At 33.2% G+C, this 17355-nt stretch overlaps 1 protein-coding gene and 1 long non-coding RNA gene across 3 annotated transcripts; one reads left to right on the top strand and one right to left on the bottom strand.

Moving 5' to 3' along the window:
• Positions 1 to 262: 262 nt before the first annotated feature.
• On the bottom strand, positions 263 to 16718 carry LOC127834591 (probable G-protein coupled receptor B0563.6). Of its 2 annotated transcripts, XM_052360597.1 has the most exons (4): positions 16596 to 16718; positions 4548 to 4940; positions 1389 to 1542; positions 263 to 1202 (listed from the first exon to the last, which is right to left on the bottom strand). In XM_052360597.1, the coding sequence occupies exons 2-4, from the start codon at positions 4883 to 4885 to the stop codon at positions 663 to 665; spliced, it is 1032 nt and encodes a 343-aa protein (XP_052216557.1). In that variant the 5' UTR covers positions 4886 to 4940; positions 16596 to 16718; the 3' UTR covers positions 263 to 662. The 2 variants fall into 2 exon arrangements, with proteins under 2 accessions (XP_052216557.1, XP_052216556.1); XM_052360596.1 differs by lacking the exon at positions 16596 to 16718 and having other exon boundaries at positions 4548 to 5075.
• On the top strand, positions 2918 to 4646 carry LOC127834599 (uncharacterized). The gene is made up of 3 exons (XR_008028012.1): positions 2918 to 3074; positions 4033 to 4162; positions 4517 to 4646. It is a non-coding gene; the product is annotated as an uncharacterized LOC127834599 (long non-coding RNA).
• Positions 16719 to 17355: the final 637 nt, after the last annotated feature.

Genomic DNA, 17355 nt, shown 5'->3' with positions numbered 1-17355 from the left:
ATAGCGTCTGACACGAGTTGTCATTTTATACAAGCTTGATATATAGCGTCTGACACGAGTTGTCATTTTATATCACCCAGATATATAGCGTCTGACACAAGTTGTCATTTTATACCATCTAGATATATAGCGTCTTACACGAGTTGTCATTTTATACCATCTAGATATATAGCGTCTGACACGAGTTGTCATTTTATACCATCTAGATATATAGCGTCTGACGCGAGTTGTCATTTTATACCACCTAGATATATCGCGTCTGACACGAGTTGTCATTTTATACCATCTAGATATAAAGCTTCTTACACGAGTTGTCATTTTATACAATGTAGATATATAGCGTCTGACACGAGTTGTCATTTTATACCATCTATATAGATATAAAGCGTCTTACACGAGTTGTCATTTTATACCATCTAGATATATAGCGTCTGACAGAAGTTGTCATTTTATACAAGCTTGATATATAGCGTCTGACAGGAGTTGTCATTTTATACCATCTAGATATACAAGGTCTGATACGAGTTGTCATTTTATACCATCTAGGTATATTGGGTGTGACACGGTTAAATATTTGTTTTAAATGACAAGAATAGTACTTATATAGTTCACATCCAATATTTTTAATGTAATAAAACAAATGCATACAACAACATATTTGTTTACGTTGCGGTCTCCATTGTTTGCTGTGCAACGGTTTGATAACGCGTTGTTTTTCCAAAAACACAATGTTGATCTATTAATTTCCTGAAGTTCTTACTGCAAGCGACGCAAATAAAAAACTTAACTGAAAATGAGGTGTAACTTAAGAAAAGCAATAACAGGTGAATCAAGCTTTCCGTCTCCGACAGAATGGCATTAACAGAAATCAAAGACTTCAGTTTAAACCCGTGACTGGGTATATTTAGGAACACGACACTGACCGATAGAATGAAGAGCATTTTCGCCACCCGAACCTGTGGAAGTTTCCTTATTCTAGATGTATGATACTCCTCATTGGTTTTTCTATTATTTCGTTGTTGTTTTCTTTGGATCGAGCGAACAATGGCAACCGTCATGAAGGTGAGCAAGATGATGATGAGGACAAACGGCAGGAGTAAGGTCAGAACCAGGTCAACGTAGAACAGAAGCTGGAGTAAGTGGGCGTATTGCGCAATAGGCAGACAGTTTTTTGTAGTGTTCGAATGGGGAACGCTTTGTACCTGAAAATTGAAGACATTGAAAAACTAAACAATTTGCAACTTATCATAAACAACATGTATTCGTTGTGTTTCGTCGTTTGTTTCAATACTTTTTAATGATTTGATATGTAATAATATTTATATGTGGAAAATGGAAACGGAAAAGTCAGAGATATGAGTTGCACTGTTTATATGAATACAGGTTACCTCGGTAATGAATGGTGCCACCACATACAGCACCAGGGCAAAGGCGAGCAGCATTACCGCCACCGCACGTGCTCGGAACAACGTGCACATCTGTTTGATCCTGGTTGGATGACATATGGTTATGAACGTCTCAACACTGATGCAAACCACATACCTGAAATTTATTTCAAGAACTTATTTCATTAACATATTTTCAATACACAATCGTTGACCGAAGTATATACAGTGTCCATTATTATTAGAAATAGACGCATAAAAGATAAACGTCTTTATTGGTTCGGTAAATCTAAACATCTTTACAAAAATACTTCGTTATATATTTTTGTATAACATGTTATCTTATTTTATGTTTTATTTATGCATATTGGATAGATATCGAACAATCTACTTGAATCTCGCATAAGACGAGCTTAGAAAGTTCTCCTTTGTAAACACGTTACAAGATTTTCCCTCGTCTAAAATAATCGTTGTTTTTATGCTATCAAAGCAGTGAAACCACGGCAATGAAGATTGATGTTCATACGGCACACGCAGTCGTTAAGCACGGAGAATCAGCTAGAATTAATACGCTATCTACGTTGGTTGTCATGCAAGAGTTTGGAACACAATATGTCTGTTGGTTTCACCATGACAGAATTACCGAATATAAGTCAAATATATTCCATGTATTATGAATATACGAAAGATACTTTTGATGCTTATATCAGAGCAGATTTGGAGCTCGGCTCGAAGGCAGAACACGTAAAATTGAAAATATTGGTTTGATACTTAGTCTTAAATAGAGGATAATACACGGCTGAGCCGGACCGGGCAGTGATAATCGGCCCGCAGGGAGCATAACGGCCCGAGGGCCGTTTGCGACCTGGGGCCGATTATCACTGCCCGGCCCGGCTCAGCCGTGTATTAACGTCTATAATATATATCTTACTTTTATACTAAATTATAGATGGGCCGAGGTTTTGAGTAATAAAATCATACTATTTTGGTCCTTCACTAAAATTTATGAAGAACCAGCTTTCCGTACTTATATTTTCTTTGAATTGATTACGCAATTTATGACGTATCTCATGTGACGTAATTTAAATGACGAAACCATAGGCAAAGCGTTGAACATGCCAAATAGGCAGAATGTCACAAATTCAACAAAAGTGCAAATTACAAAGTCATTATCGTTTAAAATTTATACACCTGTATATACAATTGTAGCTAAATTTCATCTGCAAACGTTGGCCATACAAAAATTGGCCTCATTTCAACCGTTTAAGAATAGCAAACTGACAAATCGGACGAAATCGACAGTTTTTGCTAGGTAGGATAAAAACCCGCACTCCAATCTAACCATAACCATCCGTGTAAATACGTGCTTACAAACAATACTATCACAATATATCGCTTAAAATTGATGAAAAAGAGTTAAATAAACAACTTACTCCTCAAAACTAATTCAAAAAGTTTATATTTTCTTTGCAACAACTGTTTAACCCTTTTTTATTTACTTGAAAACGAAAGTCGCCATTCATGCTCTTGAACCCGGCTTAGCAATGAATTACACTGACAGAGCCAGGCACAATCAACAACAACAACGACGCTTTGACAAATGGCGACCGCTGATTACTTTCACGGAATGGATGTAACTGAATGAAAAATACTAACTCATTCTGATTGTATTGGAATTAGTTTTTATGGGTAAGTTGTTTATTTAACTCTGTTTCATCAATATAAACCGATAAATTGAGATAGTATTGTTTGTAAGCACGCATTTACACGAAGGGTTATGGTTAGATCGGAATGCGGGTTTTTGTCTTACCTTGCGAAAACTGTCGATTTCGTCCCATTTTTCACTTTGTTTTTCTTAAACGGTTGAAATGAGACAAATTTGTTTATGTTTGCAGATGATATTTAGCTACAATTTTATATATAGGTTTATAAATTTTAAACGATAATGACTTTGTAATTTGAACTTTTGTTAAATGTGTGACATTCTGCCTATTTGGCATGTTCAACCCCTTGTCTATATATTATATATCATATACGTTTTTTTTGTGTGCCGGATCCCTATGGACGAAACTAGCTAGACGCTTTGGATTTAAGGACAACAACAAATCGGCCTTGGAGTGTTTGTATTTAACAGTTAAATATTTGTTAAGCATTGAACGATTAGTGTGTGTGTTTACGATGGATTATTATTAAATTATGAATGTGAATAACAGTGTTGGGATATAAAACTGGAATGAAACTGGTGAGACTGCATTTTCGATTTCGTTAAAATGTCGAATAAAGCCATGTTTTGTTGAATAATTGATGGATTAAATTTAAGAAAAGTGTAAGTGAATTGTTCTTTAACTGTTCGAATGAATTCGATGTTGAATTAATAGGGTAATTTCTTTGATGAATAAGTCGTTCCTTTGTCAGTCGATCAAAGAATGTCTATCCACAAAGAATTGCCTGCTTACATCCAGTGCTTTAGAATGGAAGAGATGGATTGCGATGAAAAAATGTGTTAAGAATTTAAGTCGTCATGGAAGCAAATTAAACTTTACGAAAATAAACATGGTTATTACACAACTTCGGTGAGTAGAACAATAACCTAGATGTTTTACTTTTTTTATGGCTAAGACTGGATGTGGACGCCATTTTTTTCCAGTTGAACGTCACGCGCACACATTCTGAGGGCCGAATATAAATATCGGCCTTAGGGCCGAATATTTATAATGACCCCGCAATGGTGATAATGGCATGAACAACTGTACAAATGTGTTACTATATATAGTTAGGTATGTATTATAAAGTTTGACTCAACATACAGTAGAAACGTGTTTCGCAATTTATATGTGTACTAGTGGGTTTGAAGCGCTCTCGCTATAATGTTCCACATGCTTCTTGATTATTGTTATGCTTGTCATATCTTATTCTTGTTATTCTTGTTTATCACTCGTGATAAATCTCTTTTTCTAGTTTGACGCATAAAATAAAACATTATGTTTAACATGAAAAAAAACTAATGGTGTAATTATAATCACACGCTTCGATTTGTACCAAATTAGTGCCTTTGATAAAACAAATACTTATGCAACTACAAAAAGTATACATTCGGCGAAAAAATAAATATAATACATGAATTATTTCAGTATAGTTGCCAGTTGGGGTTGAAGATCTTACCATATAGAGAGGAATCCAAAGACGTATGTGAGATAGACGTTGATGCGGCACACGGCGGGAAGGTGATTTACGGGGTATCCCAGCGACTCAATCCAGACCAGTAATAGGCTCATAAGCATCCCAGTGTCCGACACCAGCACGGACGTTAGAAAAACACTGGAGGATACTTTGCGCATCTGCTTGTCAAGTTGTAACAGGTATATTGACGTCAGATTTCCGATTAGACCGACAAATACAATAAGTGGTAGCACATATTCGTACAGCAACTTGTAGACCGTCAAGATGTGAGACGCCGCTGAGAGATCCCCGCCGGCGTTGCTAGTGTTGCTGGCGTTCATTATGATGGGATATATGTCACTTGAACCAGATGCTTCTTGCTTGATATATGGGCGCCTAGATTGTAGTTGAAATGGAAAAAAAGTAATATAACACGAAAAGCTAGCTGTATCATCAATTCCTGGTTATAATTCATGGAGTTTTTATGTCAGATAGTGGTTATACATCACCTACATGCCACATGCTCACAGATACAAGTAGGTTACGATCACACTTGTACTAAATATAAGTACATGTAGTTCGCTCGTATCAGGTGAATTTCTCCAAGATATCAAGAAAATTATAGACCTGAAAGTGCTTTGTCATGATGCACGATGGTCGTTCATATCTCTCATGCTGAAAATGGATCGTTAAATAATAATAGAAAAATAAAGAATTTGCAAACCATTTTAATAACAGTTCAACATAAAGTTAGAAACAAAAACGCAATTTCAAACCCAGCGCACTCATTAAAATTATAAAGCGTGAATATCTTAACTGCAAAAATTGAGTGTGAATAATGTGTGAAACACATTTAATTCTTAATCTTTTTTCATGATATTTTAAGAGGATGACTTGGTATCCCAGCTTCAAGTTTGACATTTTTTGACATTGTTTACTCCCATAAAGGATGGAGAATGAAATCGTCCGTTTAACCGTCTGTCCGACTTTGATGGAACTGTGTTGAAAACATGAGTCTGAAACAAATCATCCCAATACTCATGTGTCCTTCTAATAGCTATTTGCCCGTCCTTCCGTCCGTTCGCACTTCCGTCCGACCTTCCATCTTTCCTTCCGGTTTCGTTCCCATATGAGATCCCAGACATTGTTTTTAAGAACCTCCGGTCCAAAAAAACAGGGATTTATTGTTCTTAGATTATTAATATTTAATTTTGAATGGATTTTCCTCGCAAAATCTCAGGAAATTTAGATCCGAAGTTACCATGCATTTTTTTAATGGTTTACTGTCAAATTGTTTCTCTCAGCTTATTTTTTTCACGAAATGTATGTCCTTCGAATGATGAGTAATTTCAGCGAACGCTCTCGGACACTTCCGAATATTGTGCAGTAACAATGTTGCATACGTTTGAGTATATTTTAAGGTGTTCCTTTCCAATCCTTTTTCACAGATTGCCTTTTGATTATAAATACGACATTTTGTAATTAAAATTATACATCCTTTTTATCTGCTTCACATCACACGATCACACGATCAGACTTTCATGAAACACTGTATGCAGTATACCTACGTTGTTGACATGCGCATATTGTCATGGATTTCGCCCCAGTGAGTTTCCAGGGATTGTTGACCACATAAATAATAATTATTTTCTACGAAACATCTGCAATACTTATAACCCGAATTCAATTAAATTTGGATATGCAGCGTCCATGTAGGGTTGTCGGGTCGCTCAAATTATTGTTTAGGGAGTTATTGCATTTTCAATAATAATGCGTTGCATTTTCAAATGTTCTGAAAATTCTCACGGAGATAAGATGCGAATTTGATGACACTTTATATGTGGTCATCTAATAGAGTCGACGAGATTTTCGAGGAATTATTTACATTCCTCATTATTTCAATATTGATTTGTTCCTGCACGAAATCTCGGACATGTGTTCTCCTAATTGGAAAACGTATGCACAGCATCGGCTAGACATTCACATCTAGTCACATTATTCCGCTCCAAGATTAGGTCAATCAAATTGTGGTTTGTGAATCTTTAAAGGAATTATAGGCTCAATTATTTATTCCCAAGCGTGCGATAAACATTTTCATTTACAACGCAATTAGGATGATGGTGATGGTAGTGATGAGGTTGTTGATAATAATGACGATGATAATGATGTTAATGATGATGCTGACGATGGTGATGATGATTATGATGACGACGAGGACGACGACGAGAGAGGACGACGACGACGATAATGATGATGATGATGGTGGTGATGATGAGGATGATGATGATGAGGAGGAGGAGGAGGATGTTGGTGGTGGTGATGATGATGAGGAGGAGGAAGAGGGGGATGCGCGTTTCATTTCCGATATACGTTAAGAACAAATGGTAGACGGTAAATTCGCTTTAATACCTTACAGTACGATATCGACCTCACATTATGCCATTCAAAGAGTAGAAAGCAAACCTTTCAAAGTTGATTGCAGTCACGGATAGAATTTCTATAACAAGAGCACCGCATAACGGGTGCCACGCTCGGCTACGGGTGCAGTTTTGAATGAATAAAAAAGGTCACAGTGACCTTTGACCTAGTGACCACAAAATGGGTGTGGCGTGTAGAACTCATCAAGGTACATCTACATATTAAGTTTCAAAGTTGTAGGTGGAAGCACTTTGTTTTTAGAGCCAATGTTAAGGTTTTAGCACGCGGACGGCGGACGTCAGACGGCGGACGACACGACGAGCAGGCTATGACAATACCTGGGTTTTCTCCGAAAACGCCGAGCTAAAAACAAGGTTTTCCTAGAAATTATACCTTGTATGTTAGTTATATTTGACGGCTGGTATTGTTGTAAACAGTATAAAACTTCAAGCGTGCTCTTAAATTGTAGTCTAATAGAATCCATTAGTGTTTGCATCAGACATACAGTCGCGTGTTTGATACCGAGTGTTAACCAGCCAGATTAGACAACGATGAATCTTTGCGCATTTTAAATCAGCGTATGACGTATGTCTCTCGAGAATAATTTTGTGCTTGTAAAAGTCGTTATAAAAAATTTAATATCACAAACATGAAAATGTTTGAGTCAAACAAACTAAAAGATATCGACAAATTGAAAATGAGTTAACCTTTCAATCTCTGGAAATGTTTGAACAAAAATTAAAAAAGATCATGCCGACGAATCTCTATATCTTTGGAGGAATTTTTTATAAATGTCATACTTCAAACATGCTTTTTGTCAGTTCTCCAACGAAACTGTGCAAACGTTCTGTACGGACCATGATTTTAATGCAGATGCCGGATATAATGAATTTGATTTTCAAATATCGGTCGATGAAGTTGAGAAATCAATTACAAGATTTAAACGTAATAAGGTATATGATGTATACAGTTTATTTAATGAGTATTTACTTGAATGTAGTAATATTCTCTCGCCATATATTTGTAGAATATTAAATGCGATATCAGTTTCGTTTGTTATTAAGCAAAATTGGGCGGGTGGAATAATTATTCCACTTTTCAAAATGGCACATGTTGCGTTTATTGACCTTTAAAATGCTTTGATAAACACTATTCAAATCTGATATACGTATTAAAGGGATCTTTTCACGCTTTGGTAAATTGACAAAATTGAAAAAAGTTGTTTCAGATTCGCAAATTTTCGTTTTAGTTATGATATTTGTGAGGAAACAGTAATACTGAACATTTACCATGGTCTAATATAGCCATTATATGCATCTTTTGACGATTTTAAAACCTAAAAATTATAAAGCGTTGCAACGCGAAACGATTGAATAATTTGGAGAGTTCTGTTTTTGTCGTTAAATTTTGTGAAACTACGAAGATTGCTTATATAAGGTATAAAATACTTCAAGTACATGTACTCGGCGGAATAGCTCAGTAGGCTAAAGCGTTTTTACTTCAGGACTCTGGCAGGACTCCAGGGGTCACTGGTTCGAAACCTGGTCCGGGCAATGTTCTTTTCCTTTTTTTAATTTTATTCTTGATTTTTTACTGGAGCTTTTACGATCCAATGTTTACATTTATCGATATAAAGCATTTAATGAATAAGTTAAAAAATGCCAAAATCTGTGAAAAGGCCCCTTTAAAGTATTGAAAGTCATGAAAATATGTATTTTCATGTCAAATTAATAGTCTGTCCGGATTCTTCGAATATTCTTTTGGATTAAGATAATTGGAGGATTGAAAGTGTTTCTATTTTAGAGGATTTAGAAATATTTTAAATAATAATGCAAATGCTGGTATTGAGCTATATGTTATTGTTTTGTTTTTTTTGGTTTGGCTTTTCGCAGACGATATATGATGATTTTAGGCATAAAGCCCCCCCTCCCCCCAAAAAAAAATAATAAATTATAATAAAATAAAAAATAAATTAATAAACACACCTTAATAATTTGGCAATTTATTGCAACACTCGGAGTTTAGAAGTCGGGAGTTTTAAAACTATAATTATTGTTTTCCGTGGTTTTCTACGTGAGGATGAGCGATGGTTGTATAAACATGAACCTACACAAAGTGTTGATCTATTAATGATATCGGCTGTGTTTTTAAACATATTGGGCATTGTATTGCAAATAATTAGTTCATAATGGGTAAATCTGTAAAAGCTTTATACAAATGTATATTTTGTTATATAACTGTTACAATATCCTTTCAGTCAAAACGCGTGACTGTGCGTCAGATGTTTTGGGGTTTTGCAAAGTATGTCGATATTGTGTAAATCTATATTAAATGTAAGAAAGGCAACTTTATCTTTAGTTGTATACGGCGATTTGGGTCGATATCCTTTATAATTATCCAGGTATAAGAGACTGATATATTGTTGGTGTCAGGTATCTTTGTGCTTTAGAAGATTGTCAATTAGATCACTCTTACTGACTGTCTTGTGTAAAGAAACTTTTAGATGATTTTATATGTTCAGGGGTATTATAAGTTACACTGTTAGTAACTGATGGTGAATGGGATATACACCCTCAGTAATTTCATACCATACGAGAGCTTCGCTCTCGTATGGTATGACATTACTGAGGGTGTATATACCATACACCATCAGTTACTAACAGTGTAACGATTATATCTCACCGACTACCTTTAAAGTATATAATATATAATTTATATTATAATATGTAATATATAATGTATTAAATGTAATATATAACATATATAATAATATATATATATAATATAATATATATTATAATATATAATATATATAATATATAATAATATATAATATATAATATATAATATAATATATATATAATATATAATATATATATAATATATATATATATAATATATATATAATATATATATATAATATATAATATAATATACAATATAATATATAATATAATATATATATATAGTGTTTTTCCCAGGCCATTTTAGCGTGGCGAAAAGCCACGCCGCCCTCCCGGATCGCCACTCTGCCCTTTTCAATGGCAAAATTCGCCACGCGCCCTTTTTTTCAAAGGCAAATTTCGCCACGCGCCCTTATCGATATCATCTTTATTGCCTTACGATCTAACTTGGTCCGCAAAATCAGCTTCCTTGATTGTCTGTGAAGCTCCGACTGTGCTTGATTTACTAGAGAGACGTCAACGTCTAATCGACTATATAAATTGAGCATATTTAATCTATTACAGTGCTCGATTTATTGGTAGGTCTTACTGACTGCTCCAAAGCTGTGAATTAGTCATGCGTGAATAACCTCGTGTCAGTATCAATCGATAATGCCGAAGGCTATGTTATACCAAGCGCACTTTTCGGTCGGCAATGTGTATTACTCCACGACAAAATCATTACTTCGGAGACTTTTGATGAAAAACTCGATGTTATTCTGGTGGCAATTTAGCTAAAGAAACTTCAGCGTACAGTTTGTATAGTATTGACAGACCTGTACGCTGAAGCTAACCCCGTATCGAAAGTCAACCAGAGTCGTAACATATTTATGTCACGCTATAAATCAAAGAAAGCTCATTTTCTTGGATACATTTCTACATATATTAGTGAATGAATATAAATTACTGCATCGAGGAATGTTTTAAGGTTCAGATGTTTCAAATGCATCTTACATTAGACGAAAATAACTCTCATCAGTCTGAAATTCACAATTTTGACGCCATTGTCGCTTTGTCACGTGACGAGTTTTCATTTGGATACTTTCGGATAAACCTTGACATTTTATGCTGAAATTGTAAACATTACTTTCGTTTTCTGAAATCTATTATTTGTGATTAACAACTTACGTCTGGTGGATTATAAGACTGATTTCATTGTGAATCAGGTAGTTTTATATAATATTTACTTTGACTTTGTATTGACACTACAATTTGTTTACAAAATAAGCCAGAATAATTAAAATACCGGGAAATGTCATTCTGAATTTGAAAACACTTGAGCACATGGTTTGTAACTAAAAATAGAAATAACGTCATATGACCGTGAAATCTCGGGAGATTCGCATTTCAAGAAAGTCTGTCACATCGCTGTTTTTCTCGATATGTATGAGCAGAATAGATTCCTTTTTAAATGTTTAAGATAGTTTTTTGTGAAAGAATATATCAGTTAAGGTTCATGGGGGGGGGGGGGGGGGATAAAATTCATTAAACTTCGCTTTGGTTTTTCTTCATTGAATGTGGTACAATATGGTCAAACTATATATCATTTTAAAGCTAAAGACGGATAGAATAACATAAACACATTTTTGACAGTCAATATTTGTGTGCTTTATTCATATTTTGGTTTAAAACCAATACATTTTTACACTAATTTACAAAATCTCAATCTAAAGTTAGGAAGGATATGCACTACCTTAAGTTGAATAAATACAAAGCTATATACATATACAAGGTCAAGTTTGCAACATTTCACAGAAAATTATTGTCATAAAACAACAAATGAGTTTTTATTCAACTGCTTTTTTTGGATAAATATCCTAAACAAAGTTCTAAAAATAACTTAAACGTAACTACTTTTTAAAAATCCAGGTATGGTGGATAATAAGGTCACAATTCTATTTCAAAGGCTTAACAATTTTGTTATTTACCTCTCAACCAAATTGCAAATTTTAAACCATCTCAAATCGAAATAGATTGCAGACGACATATAAAATTGTAAAGGAATACAAAGAAATTGGCAAAACGATTGATTTTATATTTCGATTCCTAATACCCATTTTGAAAGCGTGGCCATCGCTGTGATCCGTAGAAAAACGTGCAAAACAAATCGGTCGAAACCACGTGCAGTGGTGAGAAAACCGGGTATGTGTATACACATACCTTAGAAAACACATACTTAGTTTGACAGTTGGGTGGCAACTAGGAAAACAACTGTTAACATTAATCAGCAAGAGATCGCACTAAATAATAGAAATGACCACGTAGAGATATCATCACTTACCTTATTACAAACATTTTCCAGCTGAAAATTGTCCCCCACACGTCTTTTTTTAGTTTATTTGTATTGTTTTTCTGGAGCCGAAGTGCATCTCACAGAATATCCATCCATCTTCCGTTGTTTTCACTTTCGTTATTAAAAACTCCATTTAAAAGAATTATTTCTACTTTAAGATTGTTAAAGCGATGTATTATTATATATTATCGATAGAATAGTATACCGTGATGAATTGAACAGAGTTACGTATCGATCTTTCTATCAGTCTGTAAGCGTACAATTTTATGCGCAATAATATATGTCGTGTGATTCGACAACGATTGTAAACATTGGTGAAATGCTTCTTACATAGTTATTCTTTTGAGTGTATATGAGGTCTGATCGTGCAGTTTGCAAACATCAACGGAAAGATTACAATCCAATTCGTTTGTCATCGTCAACCGCTTGGAATGTCATTTAGGCGATGAGTGAGTTTTTAACATGTTTCTTTCTATTTTCTTAATTTAAAAATGGCTGCCCCCATGGTGATGAAATGACATGTGTTCAAGTTTTGATATTTCTAGATATGTAAACTTTTTTTACTATTTAAGCGTAACTTGCCCTCGTCAATGTCGATAGTATTCACTAGTTATATAATTTTCCGCCGAAATACGTGGAATAAACATGATTCAGATTTTTGAAAATAATGTATATTTTAGTGTTAAAATCGCTTTGTATTTTGATTGATTTTGTGGATGTTATGATACGTTGATGTACAAAATTGGTAGCAGTTTGAAGGAAAAACATCCTTTAAAGCATATATGTATACATTTTCCATGTGGCACTCTTCCTTTAGTCAAATTTGAGTTCAATGCTAGGGGTCCGACATTTTTCAAAATGAAGCCTCTACATGAACCTTAAATGTGAAAAATGTCAATCTTTCCAATCAAGTGGTTGATTTGGGCAAACAACTGCATTTAAAAGCTGTTTTGGACCGGTCTTTGTTAACTGTTAACTTTTAGGGAATTTCTGGTTGACTTTCCTAATGGGGTTGGTCCATAACTATGAAGTCGCGCCAGTCAAAAATCATAAAAAGCGACATTTCAAGTTATGGAAGCCAGAACTAGTGGCAATTGTGCATTTCATGCATTATTCAGTTATATCAAAACATATATTTTTACGCATAATTACATTTAAAATCACAAACAAATTTATTCTTTATCGTTTTCGTCTTTAAGATAATTAGATCTAATTATTGAAATAATTACTGAGACTTATACTAATTTAACAAAATGCGAATCGCGTATACGATTTAACGTTGCTATGCGCACCTGTCGATTACATCATTTGACATTTTATCAACATGGCGGACTATACAGAATTAAATTGTGACTCGGCAAAAATGGCAAATAACGTCGTAAACGATCGAATTAACGATGGAGATTATACATTAAGAAGGAATTGATGTAATGTCTGTGATAATCAACGATGCATAAAAATGTTTTAGATAGCAACAACATTATTTATTTGTAATCTACTCGGTGGATGTATGTCACGGAAACGAGTGTTTGCATATTGTTAGCGATCAATTTACTCGCAATGTTATTTTAAACATCCGTCAAGATTATTGTTAGAAAATGGGATGAGACAAACATGGTTTCATTTATATGTTAGTGGATCTGTGTATAATTAGATTCATATGCATATATTGCTTTATTATGTTTGTCGTGCTGTACAGTTTATTGAAACAGCATGGAACTTTAATGTACATTGCAAGGTAAATATATTAATATAAGTCATAGTAAGTTGAATACATCTATTACCATTAAATGTGCTTGTTTTTTTCCACAACTGCCTCTGATGCGATTACATGTTTCTCCCTAATTCAGGTATTCACGGAACGTTTTTGCCCTTTTTTGCCTAAACTGCGCGCTAAAATGCCCTTTTTGAAAGTAATGCGCCATGCCCCTTTGCCCTCCTGGGAAAAACACTAAATATATAATATAATATATAGTATATAATATATATAATGTGTATTATAATATAATATATAATATAATATATCATATTTTATATATAATATCTAATATAATATATCATATATTATAAAATATAATATCTAATATAATATATAATATATAACATTTAGTATATAATATATGATATATCATCTATCATATCTCATGTATAATATATAATATATGATATATCATGTATCATGTATAATATATCATATAGAATGTATCATATATATATATTTTATATATATTATATATATTATATTATAAATATAATGTTATATATTATATACAATATAGTATATAGTATACATAATATAGAATATATTATATATTAATAACAATACTTATCTAGCAGTTTATCGAACAGACGCCATTTTTTACGTTGATAGAAGTATGGAAATTACTCGGAGTGTATGGAAATTACTCGGGGTGTATGGAAAATACACCATGGGCACGTGACCGCTCTAAGCCAATCGGATAAGGTCATTTTTGTAGGAGGTGAGATATATTAAAATCCTTAAAATATATGTAATTCTTGATGTTGTGTTTTTAAGGAACGAGTAAAAAGCAACTTTATTTAAGAATGGTAAGGTTTATTACAACATTCTTCTGTTTTAACGGATTACGTTCATTATAAACTACCTTTATCTCTAAAAGCAATCTTGATATATTGCCTGTTAACGTGAGGAAATTTGTTACACGCTTCAGGATTCGTGCAAACGCATTAAGAATTCATACTGGTCGTAATGTTCTAGTAATATACCAAGAATTGAAAGATACTGTTTTTATTAAGATAGTCGCGATTTAGAAGTCGTATACCATTTAATATGCATTTCCTATGTTACATTACTATAAGATGTACATTTCTCCATAAAAGATTCTACGTTAGACATTTAGTATACAAATTCTTTTCTCTAATTGGAACTGTAAACGCATATGTTCTTTACAATGTTGTAAAAAATATAAAATATACCGTATATATAACAATATGTTACCGTGAAATACTTGTACATCACTGACTCACTCTCCATGTGCATGTTACGTAGTCTGTACATTGCATTAATTTCGAAGTTTTTTACATTAAAAACATTACCTGAACAAACTAATTTTTGTATTTAAGCCCATTATTTTCTAAATTATGTACTTGGTACTGATCCTGAATAAAACGATTGGCTGCCTTATCTTATCAAATTTGCTTTTTATTGTGTATATTGATACACGTTTGTATATGTGCTTGTTTTGTGAGTTTTTCTTGAAAAAAGAGGCAATATGGGCTTGCTGCACCAGTTTTGTTATTTTTCCCAATATAGGAATTTGTTAATAATTTGATAGGTAACTTACTTATCGGTGAAAAAAAAATCAGCATCAATGTTTTAACTTTAGTTGCATGTTACGCGTTTGATTTAAAACAACTTAATTTATATTTTTGCTATAACTACCTTAAATCATTAACAAAATTAGAAAATGGCCAGGAATATGCAGTTTATAAGCTTTAATACAGCCGTTTATACATTGAGGAAAAACACGCATCACCAGCTTAATGTTTAACATTAGTTAAATGTTAAGAAACTTCTATGTGACCGTTAAAACAGAAACATGTGTCTAAAATAATGAGAAATTTGACATTAACTCGTTTCTATTAGTTTGTATATTCAGATAATAAAACTATTACAACATATTATATGAATCCTTTTCAATTTGAAATAAACGTTAGTAAACGCACGAGTTCGTGGATGTACCTAAAAACGAGTAGTTAAACATCACATTCCACTTCATATTACTACAATTAACGGCAATAGGATTGAAATAATCTCGATGCATAAATCCGGAACAACACCCCATTAACGTAAATAACAAAACATCCATTAGTGCATGCGGTCCTCAAAAAGTTGATTAATTACCAGAATAGATGTTTAAAACTGCAACCAGAAAACTGCGTTTTGGAGTCCAATACTCGCGTACTTAAATTTGTTGTCCAGTCCTCATGAACAAATTGTTTTTTTTCCAAACAAAGACAGTAGCTATATGTACTATAATGGTACTATATTTATATCTTAATAACATCTCTATAAGTATTGTCATGTTTGCACTTCCTATCACTAAAGTTAATAACCAAAGAATTGTTGAAAAAAAGCCCGCTAGTAGGCCCGAATGAATGAATGCTATTCTTATTTCTTATCTTTTAAATACGTTGATCGAGCAAAATTTAACCGTTTTATTTCTATTTGATTTATGCACATGTGTTAGCATACTCAAATTTTTGGGATCTGTAACAAACCCAAATTAACCCAAATTAACTTGTCTGTGTCGACTAAGTCCTTTAAATTATCTTGCTGGTATGCCTTTCGTTAGTGTACCGAGTAAGTAAATAAGCGAAATTATAAATAAATAAATAAATATAATTAACATTTAGAGTGTGGTTGCATTTTATTTGTAAAGAGTTAAAATATCTTTTTGTACGACTATCAATTTTCCAATTGATATTGAAACATATTGAAGTACAGTTTGTAAATACAAAAAAGCATCGTAATATAATGTACTTGCATTAATGTTTCTTTTCTTAGGTTATTTAAATGCAACATAATGACATCAACAGTAAACTAAACAGTACTATCAAAATTGAATGTGTACATACTAATAATATTATAGGAAGTATCGAGCTGTTGACATACGCAAACGTTATCCAGTTAAACACATACTTCTTCACTTTCGAACAAGGTCAACCTTTACTTCCACTCAAACCAATCCGAACTCGTCTACGTATCAGTACAAAATGAATCAAATGTTTCATCGTCCTCTGTCCCTAATGAGTTTCAGGGAAGAAGCGCCACTAAATGTTATTGGGTATTGCATGGTGACTGATCAAACCGTCGCAAATACCACAATAAGCGTTCTCAAGATGGTCGTTTTCGATAGGAGTGCAATCAATTTTTCTCAGAATTAACAGCAGCGATAAGTGGATACGATGTTTTGACTCAGCCTTTTAATGATCCAATATTACTCATGGAAGAACACATCCATAATATAGTCAATTAAATACATCTGTCCTTTTCAGATATTTAGAAATATCCTATTGCTATCTTACTACCGTTCAATAAATGCAATTTGTTTTGAAAAAAGCCAACCTGACTCTTTTATATGGTTTCATCTCCTTGGTTAAAATTATTTGTGTGCTGCTATCAAAGGTAAAACATGTGTATAACTCGTTATTGTATGTAAAAGTGTTATCTGTATCAAATATGGAAATGTATGGTTCAACAACAGATTTAAATATTTGGAGAAATATGTCTTGACACTTGCAACATATTCGTGTCATGAATTATATGATATTTTTACTAACGATTGTAACTTTTCCCTTATTCTTATTTAATATTTACACTCCATCCCATGTATAT

This window comes from Dreissena polymorpha, chromosome 6 (assembly GCF_020536995.1).
Source record: "Dreissena polymorpha isolate Duluth1 chromosome 6, UMN_Dpol_1.0, whole genome shotgun sequence".
Lineage (NCBI taxonomy): Eukaryota > Metazoa > Mollusca > Bivalvia > Myida > Dreissenidae > Dreissena > Dreissena polymorpha.
This window is presented reverse-complemented; position numbering and strand designations above follow the sequence as displayed.